Source organism: Geospiza fortis, unplaced genomic scaffold (genome assembly GCF_000277835.1).
Source record: "Geospiza fortis unplaced genomic scaffold, GeoFor_1.0 scaffold111, whole genome shotgun sequence".
NCBI classification, from domain to species: domain Eukaryota; kingdom Metazoa; phylum Chordata; class Aves; order Passeriformes; family Thraupidae; genus Geospiza; species Geospiza fortis.
In genome coordinates this window covers 2,959,876-2,985,211 of record NW_005054321.1, presented here as the reverse complement: position 1 = coordinate 2,985,211, position 25,336 = coordinate 2,959,876, and the positions used below count along the sequence as shown (strand labels likewise).

Here is a 25,336-nt window from a genome sequence, read left to right as displayed (position 1 = left end):
ATCCCACTAGAAGGAATGAATAGGGCTTAGGGTTCATGGCTTTTTCCTGAAGCAGAGCTTGAACAATGAATTCTGCAGGTGAATGTGCCTCCAGGCTGAAGGGATCCTGCTTACCAGACTGCTGCTACTTTTGGCTCAGCCTCTGCCATCCCACTTGTGTGGATCTGTGCTGCTCACCTGCTAAAAATTGACAGTTACTGTGTTAAAAAAGGGAGAAGAAGGTTTCTGTGCTAATTCTGATGAAAAACGACTATGACCCCCACACTGATGAATTTAGATGAGGTTGAGAGCAGTAAGGAAGGGTAGGCACCAGTAGGATGTGTTATTCCAGACGAAAAAGGAAATCATAGCAAGACAAAAATTTAAAAATGGAAGGCAAGGATGCAAGCAGAATTATCAGCTCAGGATGTAATTGAAGATTCATGTGGATAGGAATCAACCCAGAAAGAGCAAAAATCTGACAGAGGCTGTAATGGAACTGAGGAAAATGAATAAGCTTCTGGAATTTGTGGAGATAATCTGTAAAAAAACATCAAGCATCCAGGGCCAGGCAGCAAAACAGAGCCTGTCGAGAAAGACATTTGGCTGAACAAACTAGATGTCAATATTGTGGGACAAACTGGATGAAAAAAAGAGATAACAGAACATCTGTGGAAACAGTGAGTAAGAAAAGGAAATAATTGTTTTGGAGTCCGGTATTTCAGAGTGGAAGTTAAAGGCACAGAGTGGGAGTTAAAGGGAAGTGTGATCTCCTCTGAAGCATCTGGTATCTGAGAGGAAGGGAGATGACCTAAAAAAACCTGGCAAGGTTTGCATTAAGTGCAGATTGTTTTTTCCATCCCCGAAGTCCTTTAATCTGTAATAACTGGGGCGATTTTGTCTTTACTGAACACATCTCTCTTCACTTCAGGTCTGAAGCCTCTTTCCACATTCACTGCCGTTATCCACGCAGTAACTCCCCTGGTTTCCCAATCTCAGCCTGTGCTGAAACTCCTGGTTGCTGTAGCCAAGTCCCAGTACTGTGCGCAGGTAAGCAGCACTGTTTGGCTGTCAGTCACAGCAGAGACAAACCACTCTGCCAGGAATGTGGAGCCTCATGACTCAGCCCTGTTTCAGCCCTCTGTTTCAATTCTGATGTTTCTTTCCTCTGAGATTTCTATGGTCTATGACCTACATGCATGGGAAATAAAAATTCTGAGTATAATGGGAGTTGAATAGAGATAGTAATTAAACCCATTGTTACAGGAGACAGGTAAAGTAAGGAGTGCACTTTAAAGACCAGCATTGTGTGTGCTGCAAACTGTATAAGGATGCCTATGCCTCAAGAGCTGTTACATGATCTTCCTTCCTTCTGCTGTGACTTTTAATCTCATCAGTGCCAGCTTTTTGGCTTCTCTAAATAAAACTCTGTGGAGTTCAGTGGGAGCACTCTCTTGCAGCGGAGTGTCACAAGCAGTTTTGCCTTTAATGAGAGCCACAGTAAATCAGTCACATCTGTATCATGTGGCTGAGACAGAGACTTCCCCAGTTCCTGTCCAACCTGTATTTACCTGAGAGGATATATATTGTAAGTAGTTGGCTTGGGTGAAATCAATGTAGGAAGTGTTATTTTTATGCAGATTTGTTTTATTGCTTTGGATTTTGAAATTCCTAACTTGAATTTAATACATCTGTCTGGAAATCTGAGACCTTAGAATATGGGCTGCATTACCGCAAAGGTCTTTGATCATGGTCCAATATTCTCTTTCAGATTATTGTTTTATGGAATTGTGATAAACCCCTCCCAGCCAAACACCGCTGGCCTGCCACTTCTGTGCCTGTCATAGTCATTGAAGGAGAAAGCAAGGTAGGTGGAGAAGAGCATGGTAAAAGGTTGCCTGCATTCTCTGATGGGACGGGAATTGATTTTTCCAGCGGCTTTGGTGAAAGCTTTGTAGTTCCCAACAAAATGACAGCTCCCTTCTATTCCTTGGCCTTTTGTACCAGCTTAGTTGCAGATTCGTGTTTCATGCATGGGCCCTGTGCACTCAGAAATCATCAGCATGACAATTAATGCCTTGAATCTGAGATTCACAGGTGGGACTCAGTTTTGAAATGTGACCCCAGCAGCAGAGAGTGCTGACCCCATCGTTGGAGATTCCATCTCTCTGCAGGTGCATGAAAGTAGTGATGCAGCTGCACTCCTTGAGTCTAAGTCACATGCAAGACTCGGGGGTCAGCTATGGACTCAAAAGCAGAGTTAAAAATGAGAAATTGCCTTTGAAAAGTATCTTCTTTTATGGTACTTGAGAAGTACTGCTGCCATCAAAAAAAAAAGGGGGCTTGGAACACTTGTGTGGGAACAAAATCACCATGTCCTCTCTTGCTGTGCAACACACATCTTGTTTGTACTTTCACAAAGTGAAAATAGATGCCATCAGATGAGAAAAGACTCACTTAAGTGGATGAGTCCTTTCCAAATGCAGGCCTGAGAGGAGCAAGACTTCTTGCTTCTAGAATTTGAAACAGATTTGAGCTGGACCTCTCTGCCGTCTCTGTCAGCTGGCTCCAGAGCTCTGTGTTGGCAAAGAGAACTTTTAGTTGCTTTGCCTGTACAATCCTATTTTTAATTTGTAATTTTGTCTTTGGTCTTTTCTCCTTATCACGTTAACAAGACCCTGCAAGTTTGGCAGCTAAAGGCTCTGGCCTTAGCTAGCCACATAAACAGTATCAGAATTGCTGCAGGGCCAACAAAGGTTGTAGAGATTTCTGAGCCTTTTGAATGTTCTGGGTGTTTTTATTTTCTTTTTGTAAAACTAGCAGAGGTGAGATAGAGGAGAAATCTCTGACCAGTACTATAATGTTTGTAGAAATTGGCCCCAGCACTGTTTAGATTACAAATGAGTCTCCTGAGTACATAAAGGTGTGTTTATAGTGGACAGTCTCTTCCCTCTAATACCCCAGCATATGCCAAATGGCTTCTTATGTGCAAAGCTGGTTTTTTGGACCAAGTTTGCAGAGCCAGAGCAACACAGTTCAAAAGTTGCACAAAGAAACTGCTTTTCATCTCCAAATTTGGCCAAGGCCTGCTGGCAGGCACCAGTACTCCATGCAGCTGATCATGGTGGTCTGCCTTTACCAAACCTTCACTCTTCCCTTGAAATCAAATATTATAACACCCATTTTACAAAAGGGTACTTTAGCTATTAAAAAAATACATGGCAAGTCCTGACTGTTGTACTACTTAAAATTTTTGCACAGTCTGTAAAAGATTAGGGATGAGAACATGGGTCTCCTGCTCCCTGCTTGCTCTGCTTCATCTTAGTGTAAGCAGAGCAAAACCCTCAGCCCCAGGCAGATCACCTCTTCATCAGAGCCCTGCATCCCTGGACCGAGGCCATCACAGTGATGAAGGGATGCTCTCCAGACAGACATTGTGAACATCTTGATTATGGAGACAGATCTTTCTCCGAATCAAGGCATAGATTCCAAAGACCTGTTCCCAAACAGGTTGCAGGGGATGTAGAACTGACCATGTCAGTTAGGAGGGTTGTGTAAAACTCCTCCATGTCCCTTTTTCCATACAGTGGGTTCCTCTTACTGGGCTTGATCTTTGAAGTGTTCTCTTGGCATAGTAAATTGGTAAAGAAGTCTAGTAACGAACCAGGCTGTTTGTCCTAGTAAGTGAGGGAAACAAACTGTGTTGTGTCTTTGTTATTCTTCATGAGTTATTCTTCTCAAAAGGTGCTACTTAGTCTGATAAAGAAACCATATGGATTTCCATTTCTTGCTGTTATCTTTTTGATCCACTTTCCCATCTATTTCCTATTACTTTGAGGAGTGTCCTGCTATATCTTTAAAAAGTTTATTCTGTATATAGGTTTTTTATATATAGAATGGTGTGAGTTGGAAGGGCCTTAAAGACTATCCAGTGCCAACCCCTCTGCCATGGACCAAGAAACCTCCCACTAGACCAGGTTGCTCAGAGTCCTGTGCAGCCTGGCCTTGAACACTCCCAGGGATGGGGCATCCACAGTTTCTCTGGGCAGCCTGTTACAGTGCCTCACCACACTCACAGTAAAGAATTTTTTCCTAATACCTAATCTAAACCTCTTCTCTGTCCATTTGAATCCATTCCCCCTTGTGCTGTCTCTACATGCTCTTATAAAACATCCTTCTCCATCTTTCTTTCAGGCTCCTTTCAGGTACTGGAAGGTCATTTAAGAACTTGACTTCTCAAAATGCTACAATACCTATATAATTCTTCATGCAGATAAAGCTTGATTTGAGCTTTAAAAGCTCGAGTTCTTTCGTGTGTTCTCCTTTTCTGATTGAGAATGTTGCACCATCCTGGTAGTATTACATCCTTCACACACAGCCTGGGCTGTTTGGTTTCCCAGCTGTGTAAGCTTATGAAGGCTGCAAAGTCCTTCTCGGCGTTCATTACCTCTGATCCTCACACCCTGTAGGAGAGCAGAGGGACAGTCCTAACCACCAGGGAAAATATCCTCCACAAAGAAGCTGTAGGCACATTAATTATCAACACAGACCAGCGCAGTTTGTCACTAAAGGAAAGCAGCCTGCTGCAAAGAGGGAGGTCTATTCAGAAATTACTCCTCAGATAGAAGGTATTGGCTGACTGCTGGGGTGACAAAAATGACACTCCTTGACTTTTGAGCTGAAGGGTCCTTTCCATCAGACAGAAATATGCCACCTACCTCAGACAAGAGGAATTAAGAGTGAGGAATAAAATTAAGTATTTGCCTTGGAAATGAGTCCTTCAAGATTTTTATTTCCTCCCCTTCCTGCCTTGAATACCCACAGGTTATGAGCAGTCGCTTCCTACCCTACGACAACATCGTGACAGACGCAGTGCTGAGCCTGGATGAGGACACCGTGCTTTCAACCACTGAGGTAAGGGTCTCTGGGAGTCTGCCTGGCTCCTGGGCTCAGCCTGAGCACAGCAGATCCGCTCTTCTCTTGCCTTTGCCAGTGAGCAAATGTTACAAGATTTCCTGCTGCACTCCTCAGATTTAAGGTGTTGCACTTGTTTCAGCAGCCCTGCCACTGCCTGCCATCAGAGGAGCTTTCGCCCTGGTTAATTGGCTCATCATCAGCATATGGTGCTTCCGTTCTTTATTATTTTAGTAACATAGCTGCAGGCGGGTGTAGGCAGCCAAGAGCAGTCAGCTTTAATATTCTGCTCTCACTTTTCTGATTGGGGTGGCTTCTCCCCCCACGGTATCAGTAGAGGGTGTAGGTAGAGGGGGAAGGCTTGTCAGCAGAGAGGGACCGCTATCACTCCAAAAGACATCATTGCCACCCTAGTGCAGATTTCACTGAGGAATGCTCTTTCTCCATTGTGTCAGCCCATAAAATTGGAGATCTTTGCTAGTTTAGGTGCTCGAGTGTCTGTGCCAAGAGCAAGATAGCACTAAGAAAAGAAAAATACTGTAGAAAACCAATTTTTACAACTGGGATGAGTATTGATTTCTAGAACCTCTTCCTGAGAACCACAAGGGAAACCGATGACAGTTTATATAGAGTGCAATATTTGGGAAATACATTATTAATGATGGCCAGGGAATAGCTTGAAAAACTCGATTTTCTTTTGTTTTCCCTTTTTTCCTCCATGTCCATGGTCATTCTGCTCTCCCCACTTCACCTACATAAAAATGCATTTCTGTCAGTGATGAGGATCTTTCACTGATGCTGCCAGTACTTATATGTCAGTGAAGAAATGTGTAACATTAGTCTTCAGTCACTGCTATATACCCTAAGATGTCACTTTGTTCTAAATGGATGAGATTGCAACTGCTCTTCTCCCCTGTACAGATTTTGTGCTGTGGTTAGACTGCTCAAGAAACAGCCTTGGTAGCCCTCTTTTGCTTCAAAAATGAAAGAAATAGTTGACATTGAACCTGTTTGATGCCAATGTTACACCTTGGTAGTTTCTGCTAGATGAGGAATAATATGGCTGCTGCCAAAGCACTTGTGTGCAAAGCCCTGCATAGGCCAAAGAAACCCCAAAGCAATAAAAGACATTTCTTCTTGGGCTGGACTTCCTAAGCAGGTTATTGCTCAGGATGAAGGGTCCCATCTCAGCTGCCCTGGGGATCATGGTAATACCTCTAAAGGACTTCATTGCACTGATGGGGTATTTACAGCAATCCAGCCTGTGGATTCCCCGAGGATTTGAGTCTTTGTTTTGTTTTAACTGGTATTTAGTCATCCTACAAACTTCAGAGTCATACAGGCTTCTGGAACACATCTGAAGTATTAAATAAATAGTGTTTCTCATTTGACTTGGCCATGTTTTACCCTAAACATTTTGAAGCACAAATACTTGCTGTTGTGTGAGACAGCCTACACTTTTCTTTGTGGCTTTGTTACTTTGCTTTGTTTTCTTTGTTGCTCCTGTGAGCAACTTACAGCTGATTCTGTGTATTTGCTCTACAAGCCCCCTTGTCCCCGTGCTGCAGACAGAACCAGCTGGCCAGCTCTTGCTAGAGCCCACCTTGCAGCTCCAGCCTGTCTCTGCCAGGGTGCCACACCAGCAGCTCTGCTTGGTGGCTCTCCATGAAGAGAGAACTCTCTATTGCTTCACTTACCCCACAGTACAGCTTATACCAGTGTGATGTGACATATCCTTTGAAACTAGCTACTCATAGAGGGTTGTGATGGCACAGCTACAAGGCCCAGAAAAGGCAGTTTAGAAACATGGCCAAAGACAATCACATTCCCATTGAGAGCAGCAGTCACCAGGCACATCTTCTAGAATGTCTGACCCTGGTGTGTAAAGGTTTTCCATTCTCAACAGAACGGGGGGTAATTGTTCTGTGAGAGGAGCTGTTCCACAGGCACAGAGGGTGTGTGCATGGGAAGTCATTAGGAATCTGCGTGGGTCATGATCCAGAGGTTTAAGAGACTGCCAGCTTGGTTGGGTTTTCCTGGTGATCAGCCAAGAGTGGCAGTGCTGCTGGAAATCACTTAGGATGAGACCCGAGGGGCTTTTCTAATGAAGGAAGTTTTCTCTTAGGATGGTTGCTTTACTGCATCTCCCTAGTGCAAGGGCAGATACTTGAAAGCACAAGAGAGGGCACTGGGTGCAGCAATTTTATTATTTATTTAAGTTTGAGATTCTCAGACTTCTCTAAAGAAAACACATGTCACGTTTTATGGGAAAGGCCTTTATAGGGAAAAAACCCTTCAGTTCTTTCATGTGGTATTGATTTAGATGAGATCAGAACTATCACAACGGTAACTGCTTTGTGCACATTGTCTTTCTGGTTGGCCTCAGATTCCTTGAAACAACTTTAAAGAAAATAACCAGGCCCTAACTTTGTATTTCAGCCCATGTGCGACTCTTCTGTTTCATAAAAACACTGTAAATGTGAGAAGTCTGACAGTAATCAACACAAAATGGGACTGTTCTCAGAGCAGCTATTCTTTACCTAACCTCTACACCCTTAACTTTGACGGCATTCTTGGAAGGCTTTTCAAACATTTTTGAGGGAAGTTTTAGGTCCCTCTGGTACTGAGGGGAGCAGTGCAGAAACAAAGCCCTCTTTTTTGGGGTTTGAATAGGACAATAAGAATTGTGTATAACTCTTAAAAAATTTCAGTCTAGCTTGAGCTCCAAAATCTAAGTTGAAGGGTAGGGACTGCCAACCATTGATAAAATCTTTCCATATATATTTTGACCAAATATCATGCTGATGATCCTTTTGCAAACTACCCTGATCATCCCTTTCCTAATATCACTAGATTTTGTTTGGTAGGATCATGGGGTAGCAATGTCCTGTCACTTCTCAATTCTCAGAGATTTGAGTTATTAGAATAGTTACAGCAAGACAATAAAATAAAACAATGGCCATTGGCAGCACTTGAGCATTTGACATAGTCTTGTGTCTCATACAATATAAAGCATTTTTCATAAAGTTTAGGCTCCCTATACGATCTAACTAAATGGGAATTTTGTCTTCCTCTTTTTTAAGCTATATCTTGAACCTTTTTGGTCATGTTGACAGTCTTGAAAGTATGACTGACATGGTCTTCAGAAGGCTCAAAACACTTGGAAAATATAAAAGGACTCCATACTGATTGTCTGTTTTATTTTCACTAAGCCACCTTTACCATTTAAAGTACTTGACTCCTGATTTTCGAAACTCTGTGTTAACAGCGATTGAAACAGTAGGTTCAATGCACAAAGATGTGCAAAAATTTCAGTTTACCACGTGGCCATTGCCCCTTGGTGTTGCATCGAGGTATAAATACATGCCCCTACACCCATTCTTTCTGAAACTTGAAAAGGTTTGATATGTAAAGGGCAAGCTTGAAAATGTTAATGTAATGCTGTGATGCTCTAGACTCCCTTTAACAGGAACCATTAAAATGTGCATAATTATAGGGCAAAATGTCAAGCAGTCAGTTTAATTTACTGATGAATACACAGAATTACTGTTTTGCAACAGTTCCAAGATTTTGAACTGCGAATTAGTGGCAAGGTAGTATTTTGTTTTGTTGACATTTGTTGAAACAGTTTCAGTATTCATTTGGCCTGTACCTTTGTCCACAGGTGGATTTTGCCTTTACAGTTTGGCAGAGCTTTCCAGAGAGGATTGTAGGCTATCCTGCACGCAGTCACTTCTGGGACAACACTAAGGAAAGGTGGGGGTATACCTCCAAATGGACTAATGACTATTCCATGGTATTGACAGGAGCTGCTATTTACCACAAGTAAGAATCCAGAGCATCTGCTATCCTTCTTCTGTATGAAACAAAATAGTAAAGAGGGGGTGGGGTGTGAAGAACATTCTTCTGGGGAGGGGGAAAAAAGATAGTAAGTGGGTCTACTTTTTATGGGGTAATAATTTAAGTTCTTGGTTGAGCTCTGGGGATCTGGTAATCATTACTGCACTTGTTGGGTCTCTTTGAAGTCACTTGTGTTTTGAGGCAGTTGGACTGCTCTTTTTAACATCAGGAATTACATACTTCAAAGAGTTCCCGAATTCATTAAGCTGCTTGGCTGAATGGCCTGTAGCATAGCAGAAAGGAGGTTACTTCCAGACCAGCTCTGGGTATGTGTTGGCTGACAGCTACAGACTGCAAAGTCTTCTGGCTACTCTAGAAATGTAGTACAATGGGCACGTGACAGTTCAGCATATTGCAGCATGTTGGAGGAAACCTATGCTGTTAGAACTTCAGCAGACCAAGGCCCTCTCTACATTTAAAGAAAAAGAAAATTCTGGAATCTTAATCCACACCTCCACAAAGGAGAAGACAGGCCACAGGGGATGATACAGACCCAAAGGAGAATAATTTCAACAATGAGAACAGTAGAAGGGCAATTTTAATGCGAGTTCTTTCCAGCTGAACAGTTTGGAAAGAAAAGAGGGAGGATGAATTCATCAGTGTTGTCTATCACATTGTAGCACAGTGGGGCTCTCCTTCCTCCTTGTCCATTATCTTGATACTTAGGCCCACATTGTTTCTTTCAACACGGTTGCAAAAAAGGTACATGTTCTCTTTCTCCTTTAGCACTGTTTACTGTCTTGATGAGAAACTGATTTGTTTTCCCTTCTTGTTGGAGGGTGAGACCAAAGAAAGGAAGTGCTATATGGGGAGATGAGTACAAAACTTGGGTTTCAACTGACGTAGAAATGTCCTGGATACCTGAAAGCCCAGTGACTTGTATTAATAACACTGCTGTTGGTTTTCAGATATTATCACTACCTGTACACTCATTACCTGCCTGCCAGCCTAAAGAATATGGTGGACCAACTGGCCAATTGTGAGGACATTCTAATGAATTTTTTGGTGTCAGCTGTGACAAAATTGCCTCCAATCAAAGTAACACAGAAAAAACAGTATAAGGAGACCATGATGGGACAGGTATGTAATCACAGCATGTTTCAGCAGTTGGGATGTATTGGTAATGTAACAGGTTCACTTCTAGGTTAGGCTTACAGAGTGGTACAATTCTGTCAAATATTTTTGCAGTTTCTAGTTTAGCAGACCTGTGAATAGGCTTTAGATATGCTTATTATAATGAAGAAAAAAGAAAACTGGCAAACATCTACTGTGAATGCTGCTTCCCTTCATAGTTTTATGACATGATGTTATTCATGGTGATCCCAAACTCCTGAAACTGATGACTATGGTGACTGAATTCCAGTTAAACCCTAATTTTCTAAGTATTCTAGACCCAAGACCTAGTCATGGAATGCTAGAAGCACAAGTAAATTCTAGAAAGATTTTCTATTTTTTATTATTATTAATTAATATAATGTACCAGGCTGTCCCTGTGCTATTTTAAATTATATAGTGTGATTCAAGCACTGACATTGAACTGTCACAACAGAGATAATTTGTGATATGCAAGTGTTTTTTCCCCACAGGGAACATTTTATCCCACAGTCATGCCATCACTCATTAGCAGCCATGAAGTGCTTGTTTTAGGTCCTCATCCAGATACTGGATAAGCCTTCTGTCGTTGCAGAAGTACCTCTAGCAACAGGGATACATGGTAGTGTGGGGACACTTGTCCTCCTACCCTGTGTGAGAGGGCAATGAGGGGAATAGCAAGTCCTGCACAGCCTGCAAGTCCTGAGCAGCCTCCCCTCTGTGCTGCCACAGTGTCAGTGATCTCAGTGCAAACAGCGCCACCATTACTGGGGGGCAGGTGAAACGGACCCTGGATTTTCCCCTCCCATTTTCTCCTGGTAGCATTACTCAGATCTTTGACTGGGGAGTTGCCATGCCAGTTTGTAAACTGCATTATCTCTGTGTCACTATGCTGGCACCTGAGGTAGCATTGGTAGCATTCAGCAGTTCTGACTCATCTGGATGCCCAGGAGACCTTCTGTGAACAAGAAGGTGCCATCCAGAAAGTACCTATTGCTTCCAGCTTCAGCTTCACCTCTCCACAGGGCTGTGCTTTGGCTGTTTGGCAAAGCTGGAGCATTCATTTTTCATCTTACAGCACGGGTGACTCGAGTCAGCCATGAACTATAACTCTCTCCTAAAGACAAGTTGTTCCTGCAGCTTTGGGAAATGTAATGGACCGTGTTCATAATTCCTTGAAAGACAAATAAAAAATTAACATAACCTCAGTGTTGTGACAGAGATGAATAGTCATATGGAAATTCAGTGTTAATGGCCAAAATGCCTGCTATAATCCTCTAGCAACAAGCTTTTACTTGCTCTTTAGTGGCTCTGTATAATCAGGAGGCTGCAATCAATGCACATTATAACCTACCACTTGAGCTGAACTGGACAGGCCTTATCACAGTCATTTGGCAAGTCCCTGACTTTATGTGTTTCTTCATGTTTTAATTTACATCCTTTGACTTTATCACTTTATATTTGTTTTTAAAGTATAGTGGAAACATAAGTGCTATAGAGAGATGCATGGGAAGTGGCGCAAAAAACCCTGAGGTTCTCAACATTCATACTTTATCTTAAATAATAGTTTTATTATGTTTATAAATGTTCTTTAGGTACAGACAATGAATAATAGCAGCTTTAAAGTTGGTAGGGCCTTTTTTTTCCAGAGCTGCTGAGTTTCAATGGACATCCACAGGGATTACTTTACTGCATGTATGCAGTCAAAGACCATGGTGTTTTCCTTGGGTCAGAGTTAAATATGAAGTAGTGTGGGAGTCCAGTTCATTTTTTGAGTCTGTGAGACAGTGCTGATGCACTGGACTTGGCCAGAGGGATTCCTGGAAGCACCTTGCTTTTCACTGCAGGGCACCTACACACAAGAGTAATGCCAAGCACATGAGGACATTTAAGTTGAAATTACTTGTGTATAAATTCCTGCAGATCTGAACTGCAAAAGCTCAGGTTTGACCCTGAATAATTTTTCTTTCTATGGCTGAAGACCATGGGCAGCAACTGGCCTGGCCTTGGGTGTCCACCTCTGATGGAAAGCAATGGCCTTCTGTTTTTTCCTGGTGGTTTTTAAGAACTTGTTGTATCTCTGAAATAGCTGGAGGGTTTGAAGGAAAGAAGAGTGGGGGATAAGGTGAAATAGAGTGCTGGCAAGATTTGGGAGTGCTGCTTGTGGCTGTTGTGTTCCACAGGCTGGCTCATGCTCGAACTCATGTTTCTATGCTGCCCTGTCCTCTGCTCTCTTTGGGAAGTCAGGGGCGTCCAGCTCACCACTGCTGGATCTGCTGTGGGCAGGGTGTTCTTCCCCTCTTTGAGCCCCCCAGGCAGGTTCCAGCTGCCACAGAGCCGTGTGTCCCCAAGCCCCAGTGCGGCTGGGCACCATGGTGAACGCCTGGCCCAGCTCCCACCATTCCCTCCATTCCCACCATTCCCAACATTCCCACCATCCTGTGTGCCAAGGGTGACTCTGATCTCTGCTCTCCTCTCCTCACAGACGTCCCGGGCCTCGCGCTGGGCCGACCCCGACCACTTTGCCCAGCGGCAGAGCTGCATGAACACTTTTGCCAGCTGGTTTGGCTATATGCCGCTGATCCACTCGCAGATGAGGCTCGATCCTGTCCTCTTTAAAGACCAGGTCTCCATCCTGAGGAAGAAGTACCGAGACATTGAGCGACTCTGAGGCTGCTGCTGAGGGAGCCGGACTGTGCCGCCGGCAGCGAGCGCCCGGCCCCGCCCGCCCGGGCTCCACACCAAACTGCCGGCACGCTGCTGTCGCTGGGACTAGGTCGTGTACAGTTTCATTATGGAACATTAAATAATTATTTTTGAAATGATTGCTATGCAGGTTTAAACTTTTTTAATGATCAAAAAAAAAACCTATTAAAAACAGAGTTCTTTCTTTAATCAAAATTGTGTTGGTTGTGAATATTTCAGAGCTGCCATTTCTTTCTTTTATGCATTTGATTGTCAATGCAATTTTCATTCCTTTTTCCCTGCGCAGTTAAACGCTGGAATCTCACTGGGGGAAAATGCAGCAGGTTCAGAAACAAACTGAGCACAAACAGGACAGAACTGAAGTATTAATATTTCTTCTTTACTACCAACTTTTTTTTTACTGTTTTCCCCAATCCAGTAGCAGCCCCTGTGTGGCTGAAATCCTTTGGACAGGTGGAAAACTGGAGAATCTCCAAGGAGCCAAATGAGAGGGCAGATCCTTCTGGTTGGGGACCTCTGTTTTAAAGGCAATCAGCCTTGCCTTGAAGGGAGAGAGGAGCATTATTGTGGAGGAGCATGACATGGAGCACAGGGACACATGTGCACAGCAGGGCTGCAGGGCCATGTGTTGTGCTCAGGGAGGCACATCTGAGTGTCCCTGCCCATGGATGGCACAGCACCAGGCACATCTGAGTGTCCCTGCCTATGGATGGCACAGCACCCTGGGGCATGGTGGTCCTGGGGGACACCCAGAGCCTGTGCAAGTCCCTGCTGCGGGCAGTGGTGCCTCTTGGCAGCTAAACATCCAGAAGTAGATTTGTTCTGAGGGTAAAAGGAGTGGTGATGGAAAGCAAGAAAGCACTTTGGTGCTTGCAGTGCAGGAATTTGGCTTCTAACTGGCTTATTTGAAATCAAAGCATGGGCTTCTCTTTTTTCTTTTTTTTTGTTTCTTTTTTTGGAAGTGCAAATATGTAGAAACATTCCCTCATGGAGGTCTGACACCTGAAGTAAAGCATATAGTCAGACACTGGGTCCTGGCACCAGTGGTGTTCCCAGGCATGCTTGGGGCAGGGTAACTCATACAAAAAACCTGCTTCTGAAAAATGAGTGCTGCTCATGCTCCAAAATGGTTTTAGCATTTCAAATATAAGTGTTTTTAAATTTAAATATTCCAGTTGTTTATTTTTTTTGTAGTCCTTTGCTTATTTATGTGTTTCTTTACATTGAAGAATGAAAACAGAAGCAGTGATTTGGGTCAGGAAAATGCCATTCCAGTTTGCTAAGAAAATAAGCACTTTAAAGATGTTTCAAACCCTCACATTTCGGGGTGCTCTGTAATTTTCCCCACCCCAAGAGGAGCTCTGTTAAGTCACACCAAGAGGGTTTAGTGCCGATGCCCAGAAGACCAGCAAGCCTTTCTATACCTCACTTCTTTGTAAGCAGGCAGTCTGGTAGCAGGGATGAAGAGTAGCAACTCTTCAGTCACTACCAGTCCCATCTAGTAGGGATGAAGAGTAACTGGACCAGAATGACCACCTCTTTCCTTCAGGTTCAAGCACCTATTTAATATGCAGCTTTAAGCAACTCACATAACAGGGCATGCCTCAATTTCCTCTTTGTAAAAGTAATAGTTACTGATTGTAGAGAGAATGCTGTGAAGCTCAAATAATTTCTCTTCCTGGTAAGATTATTATTCCTAAAAAGAAAGTTGCTGTCAAAGTGAAAAGTACATGTTGCTAAATGTTGAATGCAACCTGACATGTGAAGACTTGCAGAGGGTGCTTTGCTTTGCATATGTATTGCGGCATTTGAACAGAGTGCATCAAGTTAGGACAGGACCATCAGGTTCCTGGCATTTTGTTTTAGAGTCATAGAATGGTTTGTGTTGGAAAGGATCTTGAAAATTATCTGGTTCAAATCCCCCTGCCATGGGCAGGGACATCTTCCACTAGACCAGCTTGCTCAGAGCCTCATCCAGCCTGGCTTTGGACCCCTCCAGTGTGTTCTGTGCAACCTGTTCCAGTGCCTCACCACCCTCACAGTCAAGAATTTCTTCCTAATACCTGATCTGAATCTGCCTTCTTTCAGTTTAAAACCATTAACCCTTGACCTATTACTACATACCCTTGTAAATCTGAACCAAATCTTTAAAGGAATCTGCCAAAACATGTGAGACTGCAGCTAGTGACTTAAGCTGCTGAAAGGAAGAGGTGCCACTTTTCCCTCAATTCCTGTTGCTCTCCCACTCCCTGACCATGCAGTCTCACCTGACACCTTCTGCCATGGCGGTGGCCACCAGATGCTTCTGTGAGCCCATTCAGCTCTCTAAACTCATGGAAAACTGTCCAGTGATTTGTTGACTTTTTCTAATACCAATTTAGAGAGTTAAATCAGCATGTGGAGAGAAATGTAAAGAGGCAGCAGTAGGTAGGCAAGGCCAGGGAGAGAAGGATATATTTCAGTCTGTGTTTGGGTGAGCTGCTAATTCAGCTGCCCACATCTTGTAAGAATCTGAAACTTGCCTGTGCTCTCAGGTTTGTGCTTGGTGATCTTCATGGGAAGGCGAAATCCAGTGATTTTATTTTCCAGAGTGAAAGGCTCAGTGGCTCCCATGACTTGGAGATCAGGTAGCTCATTCAAGGACTGGAATAGACCTTCTCCTTAGACTCCCTTTTTGGAGAATGTGCCAAACACTGGATGAGGCTTGCAGAGCTCACGTTTTTGCTCATGTGCCATGTGCAGGTGAGTGAGCACCCATGTCCAAAGAGCATCTGCACCTCTGGGAAGCAGTCACTGACTGGTCTGTAGCCAGCAAGAGGGACCTGTAGTAAAACAAAATTACAGTTCTGCTTGGGTTTTAGTAAATGCCATTTGGGGGCATGTGGGTTGGAGTTTCAGTTAGAAAGAGAGTAACTAACTATTTTTGGAGTGCAGCAAGTCAGGCCAAGGTTTTAAGCTGTTTGACATTCTGTTATCGTCACTTTTTGGGGTGGCTGAAAGAGACTGTGCTAAAGTTCACTCTCAGTGTGATTCGAGGCCCCTTGTGTTTGCTGATTGCTAATTAAACAAGTGACAATGGAAGGCTTAGCTCCAGAGGGATGTGGATAGGTAGGAGCATTTCTCTTTGCCGTGTGTTGCCCGGGTGTAGCTGTCGTGCTGGGAAGGAATGTCCCTCACGGCCGTCGCTCTCCGTGTCCACAGCCCCAGGATGCAGGGGAAGAGCTGGACACAGACCCAGCTCAGAGACTCTGTGTGTTACACTCACTGTGGCCACCGCTGGCCACCGCTCCTGAGGACAGCAGGCAAAGCCTCCCACGTCCACCTGTGTTGGACAGAGCTCTGTTGTTTCCTTAGTGAATGAAATCACTCTTTCGTCGTGTCCTAGGTGCAAGTTAATGGTTCTCTATTCTTTTTTTTCTCCTTTCCCAATTCAGATGGTGCTGAAACAAGGTTCATTCCTTGTTATTCCTTTTGTAGGTTTTTTTTATTATTATTTTTCATTAACAGCAGGCTATGTTAGCCTTTACTTTACAGGTACTTGAATGCCTGATGACTTGACTGAGTGTTACGCATGTGGCCTTTTGTAAAGGTTACTGACCTTAATTTAATCAGGGGTGAGATGGGTGGATGAATGTGAATAGATCCATGCCATTAAAACAGAATAGAAGTAGGGATTAGAGTTTGGGAGAACTGATGAATTTTTAATTGAATTTATTAAAGGTGAAAAAAACAAAGAAACCCTTCCCAGTTATAATTGAATGAGATCTATTGCTGGAGAAAGGTTTCATGAGAAAAATGTGACACAAAAATAGGGGCAAACTTCCAAGATAGAAAGTGCCTGGCACTCCTTGCAGTCCCTTGGGCCTGCACAAGACTTTATTTGCCCTCTTTCTATTTTGTGAGAATCTCTAATGATTACCATACCTTTTTCTAGATGTGAATGTTTAAGCTTTGTAATAATTCAGTGAACACACTGGTGTGCTAATGCATGGCTATTGAGCACTTTGATCTTTTCCATTGGAAAACATTGTGGATTTGATCAATTTCAGGTTGCAATTTTTCTTTTAGAGCCAATTTTGGCAAAGAAATTAATTTTTCGCCAATGAGCGCCTTTTAAAATAGCTCATTTACCAAAAGATGTCGTTTGGAGAATGGAAGTCATCATTTGAAGCAATGAAAGAAAGAGCTAGATGTAGACTCAGATTTTTAAAAAATCTTTACATGCCCAGTGTCCAATGTTGTGTCCTCCTCTTTTGCACTCCCCTACTGAAACTAAAGGAATACCATAACATCTGTTATCCATCGACAACAATTTAATTCCTCCACTTAAACATCCTCCTACTGCAGAGGGTGGTTTGGTTGTCTGCTCTTTTTTTCTTTTTTTTTCCATTCCCGGGTGGGCTCTGATGTCTCTTCTGGAAATGTGGCCTTCAAGGGCATCAGCCTGACAGAGCCATTTCCCTGGGCTTTAGTGGGATTTCACAGGATGCACCTGTGGTCTTCCAAGGAGGGACCTGCCCCACACAGGGTCGTAGCTGGTGTCTGCTGGAAATAAAATTGCATCTTCCAAAATTTTTACATCTCACCCTTGTTTAAAACTAAGTCAAGCTGGCCTTTATACCACTATTTTAACTGTCTTCACACACATTTTTTTGAGTTGGAATTAAATTAGAGGGAGTTAAATTAGGCAAGGGTTAAACTGGGGGGCTGGGGGGTATGGGACTCATCAGATGCTTTCAGATGCTCCCTCCCATTCTTTCACAATGTTTTTAGTGATTATTTCACAGTGGGTTAGTGATGATCCAATGGGCCTTGCGACCTTGTACATAATTCTGTATATTTATTTTGAGAGAAAATATGTATAGTGTTTGGATTATGAGAATGGAAACCTGAACTGGGAATTCTTAGGTTGGCAAATGTAAAGCAAAAAAGCAAACAAAAATACAATCTTATTTTGTATAAAATGTACATTTTTGAGAAAAATTTTCTAATGCATTACCAATGTTTTCATAGTGCTGCCACATCTTTTTTAAAGTGTTTCTCCGTCTTTGTTTGACTATTGACAACATGGTGCAATTAAACCTAAAGCAAATGTGTGAATGAGAGAAAAAGAGAGAATGAGAAATTTAAAAGCCATATAATTTGGTTTACTTCATTAACCTGTATACCATCATAGGTTTACCATCTAAGATAGGTTGGTTTTATAGATAGTGTCACCAAAGACTTTTTTTCTTCAGATTTATTTTGAAAAGTTGTTAATAAAGGACGTACATTTCTGTTGCAGTGTGTTCTTGTTTTTAAGGTAGAATAACAAATCTTGCTTTGGTTCTTGAGAATGCAAATTTGGAAGCACAGTTGCCACGTATCTCAATCTGGGGCAGTTAAATGAAAGGCTCTTTATCTGCTCTCTTCTCAGCCTGACTGAGCATTGGCTCTGTGCATATCCTGTGTCTCTTGTGCACTGACAAACGTGGTGTAGCATATGTACACAGTGTCCTAATCCAGCAGCACTGACAGGAATTTGCTGTCCTACCTGAGGGCAGAGCTTTTGGTCTGTGTCACTTGTGTAAAGCAGGACAGTGTCCCTGCATTGTGACACAGTCATTGGTAGGAATGGAGTCACTGTAATGTGTATGTGCAAGAATAATCGCTGCACCAGCTTGGAGGCCTTTGAAGACTGATGCCTGCAGGCTGAGGATGTATTGATTTATGACCCATATTTATTGTTAGGGGGGTATCAGAAGCCTGTCACAGTCACAGGGGTTTGCATTCAGCCCACCTGACTCTACATGTGCACAAAGCATCCCCTCTCTCTCTGTCAGAGCTTGGCCTTGCTGTCTCCCTGCACAGCTGATGAACAGGACAAAGAGCTGCTGGGGATTTCTCTCCTCACCTGTTTCAGACATGGGCTTTAGCATGAGATAAGTTGTGCCTCATGTGTTCTGGTTTCTCTCTGCTGATGGTGCCAGCGTACTAATTGCAGGATCTGCAGCACAGATGCCAACATCTGGTTGGATGAATCCCACCCTGGAAAAGCTGATAACACCAATGGGCCCAGGATCATGGCTTGTACATTTGAGGGCTCAGCCACTGGTTTGTTCCCATCAGAGATGTTCAGGCTGACCTCATCCCTTCTGGGGTTCAGACTGCCAGGGCATGCAGAGGTCCTTATACTGTCAACCCATCTGAGCTGCCAGTCATGGAAGACTGATGTATCTTGGGAAGAGGTTGAACGATGTGAGTTTGCTCTTTTTTTCAGTGCCACTACAGATTCCTTCAAAACAGTATCCCAGCAGTCAGTGGTGTTTGATGCTGGCTATGGGCTTCTCCCTGCCAGAAAATGAACACAAAATGTTTCCCTGAAAATTATCTTACAACACTTCTTCAGCACTTGAATTCTGTGGTCTTCTTATGTTATTTATACAAAACAGCTTGTGGTGGGATTAATTTGATTAAATGCAAATACATCTGTAGAAGCCACCAGAAGACTGATGTCTCCATTGGCATTTAGCATGGACTGACTGGTGTAGAGCTGTAGTCTGAAACCTGACTTTCATACTGTATTTACCTTTGAGGTGGGAATGTAAATGTGGGGTGGAGTGTGTCAGGTCCAACATCTGCCCCTTCCAGCTTTATTTCATCTGAAAAGGGTCCAGTTTGTGTGCTCCAGTGTGGCCCTGATGTCTTGTGAAGGCTGACCTAGAACAGAGGCTAGACTGAGCTAAAGAATAAAGTAGGGATTTATTAAAAGGCTTCAATGGATACACCTTGGGCAGCACAAGAGCCCAGCCAGGGCTACAGCCAAGATGAACCCAAAATGGTCACAAAATGGAAAATTGGTCATGGGGTCCCTCACTTTTATAAGTTCTGGTCCATTAGAATATGGGAGTTAATTGTCCAGTTACAGCTTTAGCCCATGATGTCCCATTCTTCTTGTTTTTCTCTCTTCAGTCCATGTTGTTTATGCACTTGGGCTCTTAGGATCCAAATCCTGAAATTTGGATCATTTGTCCTTGGCTCCCCAGCTAGAGAAGGAATTGTTTTCTCTACCTACTCTGTGAAGAGAGCTTACTATCCCCTAATATGAAGCTCAGAAGTACACACTAAAGCAGTACAGAATCTGAAAAATACAAAAGCTGAAACCTGAGGCATCAGCCCTGTGATGTGAACCAAAATGAGGTAAAGGAGAAAACTGGGAAAGTCACCTCAGAAGTGCAATGTTGACCTCAACCAAACCCCTGCTGTCGCAGTGCGCCCCTTGGCAGCCTGCAGAGGAAGTGGAGACCAAATCCAAAACCAATCAGGTGAGGAGGATCCCAGGGGACTTGTGCCCATTTCATCTCTGCTCTAGAGAAAAGTGATCCATAAAGGAAGAAAAGCCTGCACTGGAGATCTCTGTATTGATGTGCTGAGTGAGGGAATCCCACGCTGGTGTCAGTTTTGCCTGCTAGCCTGCCACACTGGGAATGAAAACTGTTCTTAGCTGGAACACACCAAAGCCAGGTCTGTGAAGTCCCTGGGACCTTGCTTCCTTTCACAAAGTGAGGGTCTGCCCCAAAATATTTAGCACATAATCAGTTCGACTTTGAATGCACTCGAGAGCTTTTTTGAACAGCCTCACTGAAGCCCGTTGTGCTGTCACTTGAATGGAGGTAGATAAGAGAGTTGGCATTGACCAACGCCTCATTTTATTCTTGTTTTTAAATGATTAGCAGAGAGAAAAGAAACAAGTGTCTGCTTTCCCTTTCTAAAGCTGTTAGCTAATCGTATCCACAATGTTATCAGAGAGAAACAGATTTTACTCAAGATTTTGAACAGTGTGAGGTGACATTCTAGTCACTGCATGATATGGTTTATTCCACACTTCATTTCCCTGCATGGCTTCAGGGCTGTGTGCAGGTTTTATGAGCTGCCAGCTCCAGGTACTGCCAGTCCTGGGAAGCTGAATTTGCACATCTCCTGCATTTCTATTGCAATTAAGGCTGGATGGGCTCTCCATGCTGCAGTGGCTGCTCTGTGCAGCTTGAGCTCTTACCTCTCTCCTTTCTGTAATTAACTATTGTCTTGCTGGTGGTGGGGAAGCAAATTAAGGAACAGCTATATTTCTTTGGAGAAAATGTAAGTTAAAGCCATTTCTGAGACTCCGGAAGAAGAATGTAGTGTTAACACAAACTGCTGGGGTAATGACTGCAAAAGATACAACACTTTCTCAAAGTTTTGGCGCAAATGAGAATTTTGAGCCTGTAAAATATTTTCCCTCAAGTTCATCCCTTCCCCTCTACACAGAATTAGCTCCCATTCACAATCACAAAACAGCCACAAATCAGTTGCTGGCAATTGAGAGATACATTGTGAGTTTTCTTCGTTTCTAAAATGGATCCACAGTCAGTTCCTCCTCATATTAATCGCCCGGAGCTCTGTGGCACTCCCAGGGAGGATTTGATTTGGTAGCCCTCTAGATGACAGAAATTCTTCCTACATTTTTAGGAAGAATTTAGGATCTGTTAGGACATCTTGATAGAATCATAGAACTGTTTAGTTTGGAAGAGCCATTAAAGATCATCTAGTTTATTTAGACCATCTTGACTTGGAGAGACACCTGCAGTTACTCTGGTCAGATGTTTCAAAATGTTCAGCTTTTAGTTCCACCATGGTCTGCTCTGTGGATACTAGGCTGGGTCTTTTTCTGAAAATCTGCCCCATTTTACAGTCTCATCACCTAAACCTCTGTGAATCTGTACAATGCAGTAGATAAGGTATGCACAACTGTCATATCCATACTATTGCTACCACTGATGGAGCATTAGGGAGCTGGGAAGACAGTATGAAAATGGAGAAATTAAGAGTATCTGAAACTATATTCAAAAACCAAGAATTTAAAACAGACTAATGGAGGTCAATATATCAGGAAAAAAGATGGATTTTCCTCTTGCTTTGATTGGTGTAAATTCCTCTTGTTTGTGGTGAAGACAATGGATTGTTTTCAGCCCAAGAAAGGACAGAATTAGACTTTCAAAGCATGAAGTTAAAATACCTTTTTATCCAGTGATGTCTTGGTACTTCTAGATAACAAAGCACATTAACAACAGCACCTTGTGAAAGGCTGCAGGGAAAATAGAGTCCTCTGCTTTCCCTGAAACAGGCAGTTAAAGTGCTGTGTTAATGCCAGCCAGTGACTACATTAAGATTATTTTTAATATCCGGGAAATCCTCAAGAGAAGCTAAAATAAAACATTTGTCACATTATAACTTTTAAGAAAAATGTATACCAGTTCATTGCAATTCCATTTCCCTCAGCCTTAATAGAATTGTTGCTACTAGGGCTAAAACTGAGTCTAGCCCAGGAAGATCTAAACATTGGGAATTGTTTATGATACCAAGCAATAATGTTGTTTTCAAAATCCATGGATGATTTAAATGCAATCCCCTTAAGTGTTGAAATCTGTCTAGATCGCTCCAAAGGCAAATAAGTCAAATGTAATTTTTTGTCTCCCTCTCTTAGAGCAGGGCCAAATTCTGCTTTCAGCAGAAAAACACTGGAGTGAATCCAAAATTATTGTGTTCCTCGTGTCTTCCCTGAGCCCCAGGCTGGGGTCCCACAGGAGATTAGTGCCCTTCCTTGGCTGTGAGGCTTTGGGGCAAGCATGGCTTGGCCTGACACGTCCCCTCACAGGGGCTTTGCTGTGCTCACTGTGCTGTTGGGCACTACGAGTCCAAAAGTGGGACATGATCCCAGGTGGGGATGGGGCTTGAATTCCATTCTATGGCTCTAGTAACAGAATTCAAGTCTGATTCATTTAGAGGGGTAATGTCAGTAGTAACTGAGGTCTTGAGGAAGATGTTTTTCATGAAATGAGATCAAGGACTGATTGATGTGATTTTTGGTCTTTGGGTAGGACTCTTGCTCCACTTCCCAACTCTTCTAATGATTTAGTCTGAGGTAAAAAACCATTTAACCTCTCTGCACCTCACTGTTCCTAAACAGCAAGTGGGTAGTCATAAATACCCTCACTTTGCCATGAGGAATGTGAACTTTAGGGATTCATAGCTGGTGCTTTCTTGTCCTCAGGTGAAACATTCAGTCTAAGAGTAAATTTTTATTACATCGTGCAGAAGCTGGTATGAAAAGGGGGGAACACTGGGTATGGCTGCTTCTAACCCCTTTTGTTACATGTGCGGTTGTAGTTTCCACTCATTTGTTCTATTTAACCTCTAACTAAAGAGAAGGTTTGGAAAAAAGTAATGATTTATGGTGACATGCAGCAATAACAATATCACAGTCACAGCCACTTACAAAAATGGTTGAAAGTCATTAATCCTGTATAACAAAGGGGCAGACTTTTGAGGCCCAGTATTGTAAGGCATGGCTAGCCCAGCCTGTTGAGTCCCAGCTCATTACAGTTATGGATATACCCTGTCTGCAGGTCCAGCTGTTCTGGAGGTGTTCATGTTCTCGTGTTACACACATCCATGTGGTAGCAAGGGAAAAAAAGGCAAATCAGTGCCAGGACAAGAAGAGCCCAGCTTTGCCAACAACTATCATCTTTCTAGAACTGTGTTGTCTTTTTTATATCTCCACAGCTCTGACATTGTATATCCCCCAGGTGTCAGGTAAATGAAGAAATCTGAGGCTTCACACAACCCTTGGATTTGAACTTTCTGAGGACAGCCTGCCTAGTTTGTATGTTTGGACTGATGCCGTGTGAATGAGTGAAGTCCTGCTGTATTTTGCAGCTGGCACATGTCACCACTTATTTAATTTTCCAATCTAAGTTTTCTTGGATTTTTATTTTAAAAAACCCAAAAGAACAAAACAAAAAAAAAACCCAGCTGTGCTGTTTAAGTCAAACCAAACTGAGGAAATTATCAGAATTTATTTATGAGCCCTGACTGCTCATCCCGACAAGGCAAACTCAGTGGGAATGTGGAGTCAGTGCCAAGCTGACCTCTGGAAGGTGCTGTGGAATCCAGTGTGCTGGCAGGAAAGGGTGTGTGTGTGCGTGCAGCAATGATGGAACAAATACAGCAGTGCCCGGACAATTTGTTTTGCATCCTGAGATTTTCCAGCAATGGCCTCTAGTGCTTTTCATGCTATGCATCAAATGTGATCAGCCACATGGCATAGTCTGGTGAAGTAAATGCATTGGGTCACTAAAGTGCATTAAGTGCCATTTACTGCATTGATTTAATTCTGTCCCTGGTCAAACTTATAATAACTGTCTCTCTCCCTTACTGCTGCTTTCCCTTTTCCCTTTACTGCTGAGCAGGCAATAGCATCTCTTTTCTTGCCCAGCAGAGTCACTCAGCCTAGCTGATAGCCTGAGCCTGCTGCCCTTCATCCTGCCTTGAGCAATGCAGGGGATCAGAGCCTGTAGATCCTCCAGGCTGGCAACCTGCAAGGGCTCAGCATGGGTTTGGGGAGCCTAAAAAGCCTTTGGCTTTTTTTTCTTTCAGTGCCAGGGCGTGGCAGCTCTGCTACTAGAGAAATTCAAACCTGCCCACAATGAATTTTTTCCCTTGTAAGCTGTGCTTTTCCTGTGGAAGATTTCCCTTAGCAGAGCAGGAGTTGTGCAGGATGAAAGATGCAAGTGTGTTAGCATGGTTGGGATTGAGACTGGAGAATGGATGTCCCTACCAGAAGAGTTTCTTCTGCAGGGATTTGTTTATGTCATCTGCACTATGTCCCCATCTCTCCCTGTGCAAGTGCCAGAGCAGATTGGAGGTCAGTGCTCAGATTAATTCTCCATGTAGAAAAAAGCTTTTTCTTTCTTTCTTTTTCCCTCTCAAGTGCTTACACAACCTCCTTTTTTACTAAAGAGTGCTGACTCTTTCCTTTTTCACTTTAAATTTCCAAAACACTGCTTTAAGTGTGCTCTGTCTTGCACTCCTTTGCAATTATCCCTTTTAATCTGGTTACAAGGTTGTGCTACTTCAAATTTAAATCACATCATATTAGGAGGTTTTGCAAACCTTGTGTGAACAATGAACTTTTCACGCGTAACTCCAGAATCTCCTTGAATCTAAAAGAATCTCTTTGTGATAGAAAGTTAGTGAACAAATACTCAGCAGTAAGGCAGCACATTTCAACCCAAGCATAATTAATTTCAATGCTCCAACATGGGTTGGGCAGTGAGGAAGGTGCTGCTGGATAAGATCTTTGCAGCACTGCTGCTCCTGGAAGCCTCAGTTCTCTCCTCTGTGCTCCAAAGCAGCCAACTTCAAAGGGGTCCCCCTAAAATATGCTATGGTGCAATTTTACACACAGAGTACGTAATTGTTTTTAACTGTTTTTATTGTATTTCTGTTCAGGATCCACAGCTGCTGTCTTTGCCATCTGAAGTGTCCTCATGAAATGAGGCTGATGTGGGCCCAGGAACAGGGCCAGTTCTCCTGGTAAGCTCCAGCTGCTTTGTGCCAATTCACTGACAAAGCAGCTGTAAAGCCAATTTTGCTGGGTTTACATTTCCTCCACTGCATCAGAGTGGCTCTGGGCAGCTGGGGCATAGAGGAAAACAGGGACCTTGATGTTTGATATCTACTGTGTGTCCTCTATCAGGGGTGTGGATCTTGCCTTGGCAAGGAGCTGTGTAGCACATCTCTCCTCTGGGGCTGTTGTACTCTCAAGGAAGGCACCTGCACGTGTCCCTCTGGGGCACCAGGGCACTGTCACTCTGCTCTTGGCAGCAGTGCAGGCTGAGATTTTCCTCACTAGGTGTCTAGTGTCTTTAAAAATACTCAAGGGAAA

At 43.2% G+C, this 25,336-nt stretch overlaps 1 protein-coding gene across 1 annotated transcript in view; it reads left to right on the top strand.

Annotated features, from left to right (window-relative positions):
* LOC102043948 (exostosin-1) overlaps positions 1 to 17,871 on the top strand; it is a 30,458-nt gene extending 12,587 nt beyond the window's left edge. The window contains exons 5-10 of the mRNA XM_031056726.1: positions 911 to 1,029; positions 1,751 to 1,846; positions 4,804 to 4,893; positions 8,558 to 8,718; positions 9,702 to 9,873; positions 12,371 to 17,871. Of these exons, the coding sequence (XP_030912586.1) occupies positions 911 to 1,029; positions 1,751 to 1,846; positions 4,804 to 4,893; positions 8,558 to 8,718; positions 9,702 to 9,873; positions 12,371 to 12,556 (824 nt within the window). The 3' untranslated portion in view covers positions 12,557 to 17,871. The remainder of the gene's footprint in view (positions 1 to 910; positions 1,030 to 1,750; positions 1,847 to 4,803; positions 4,894 to 8,557; positions 8,719 to 9,701; positions 9,874 to 12,370) is intronic.
* The last annotated feature ends 7,465 nt before the right edge of the window (positions 17,872 to 25,336 follow it).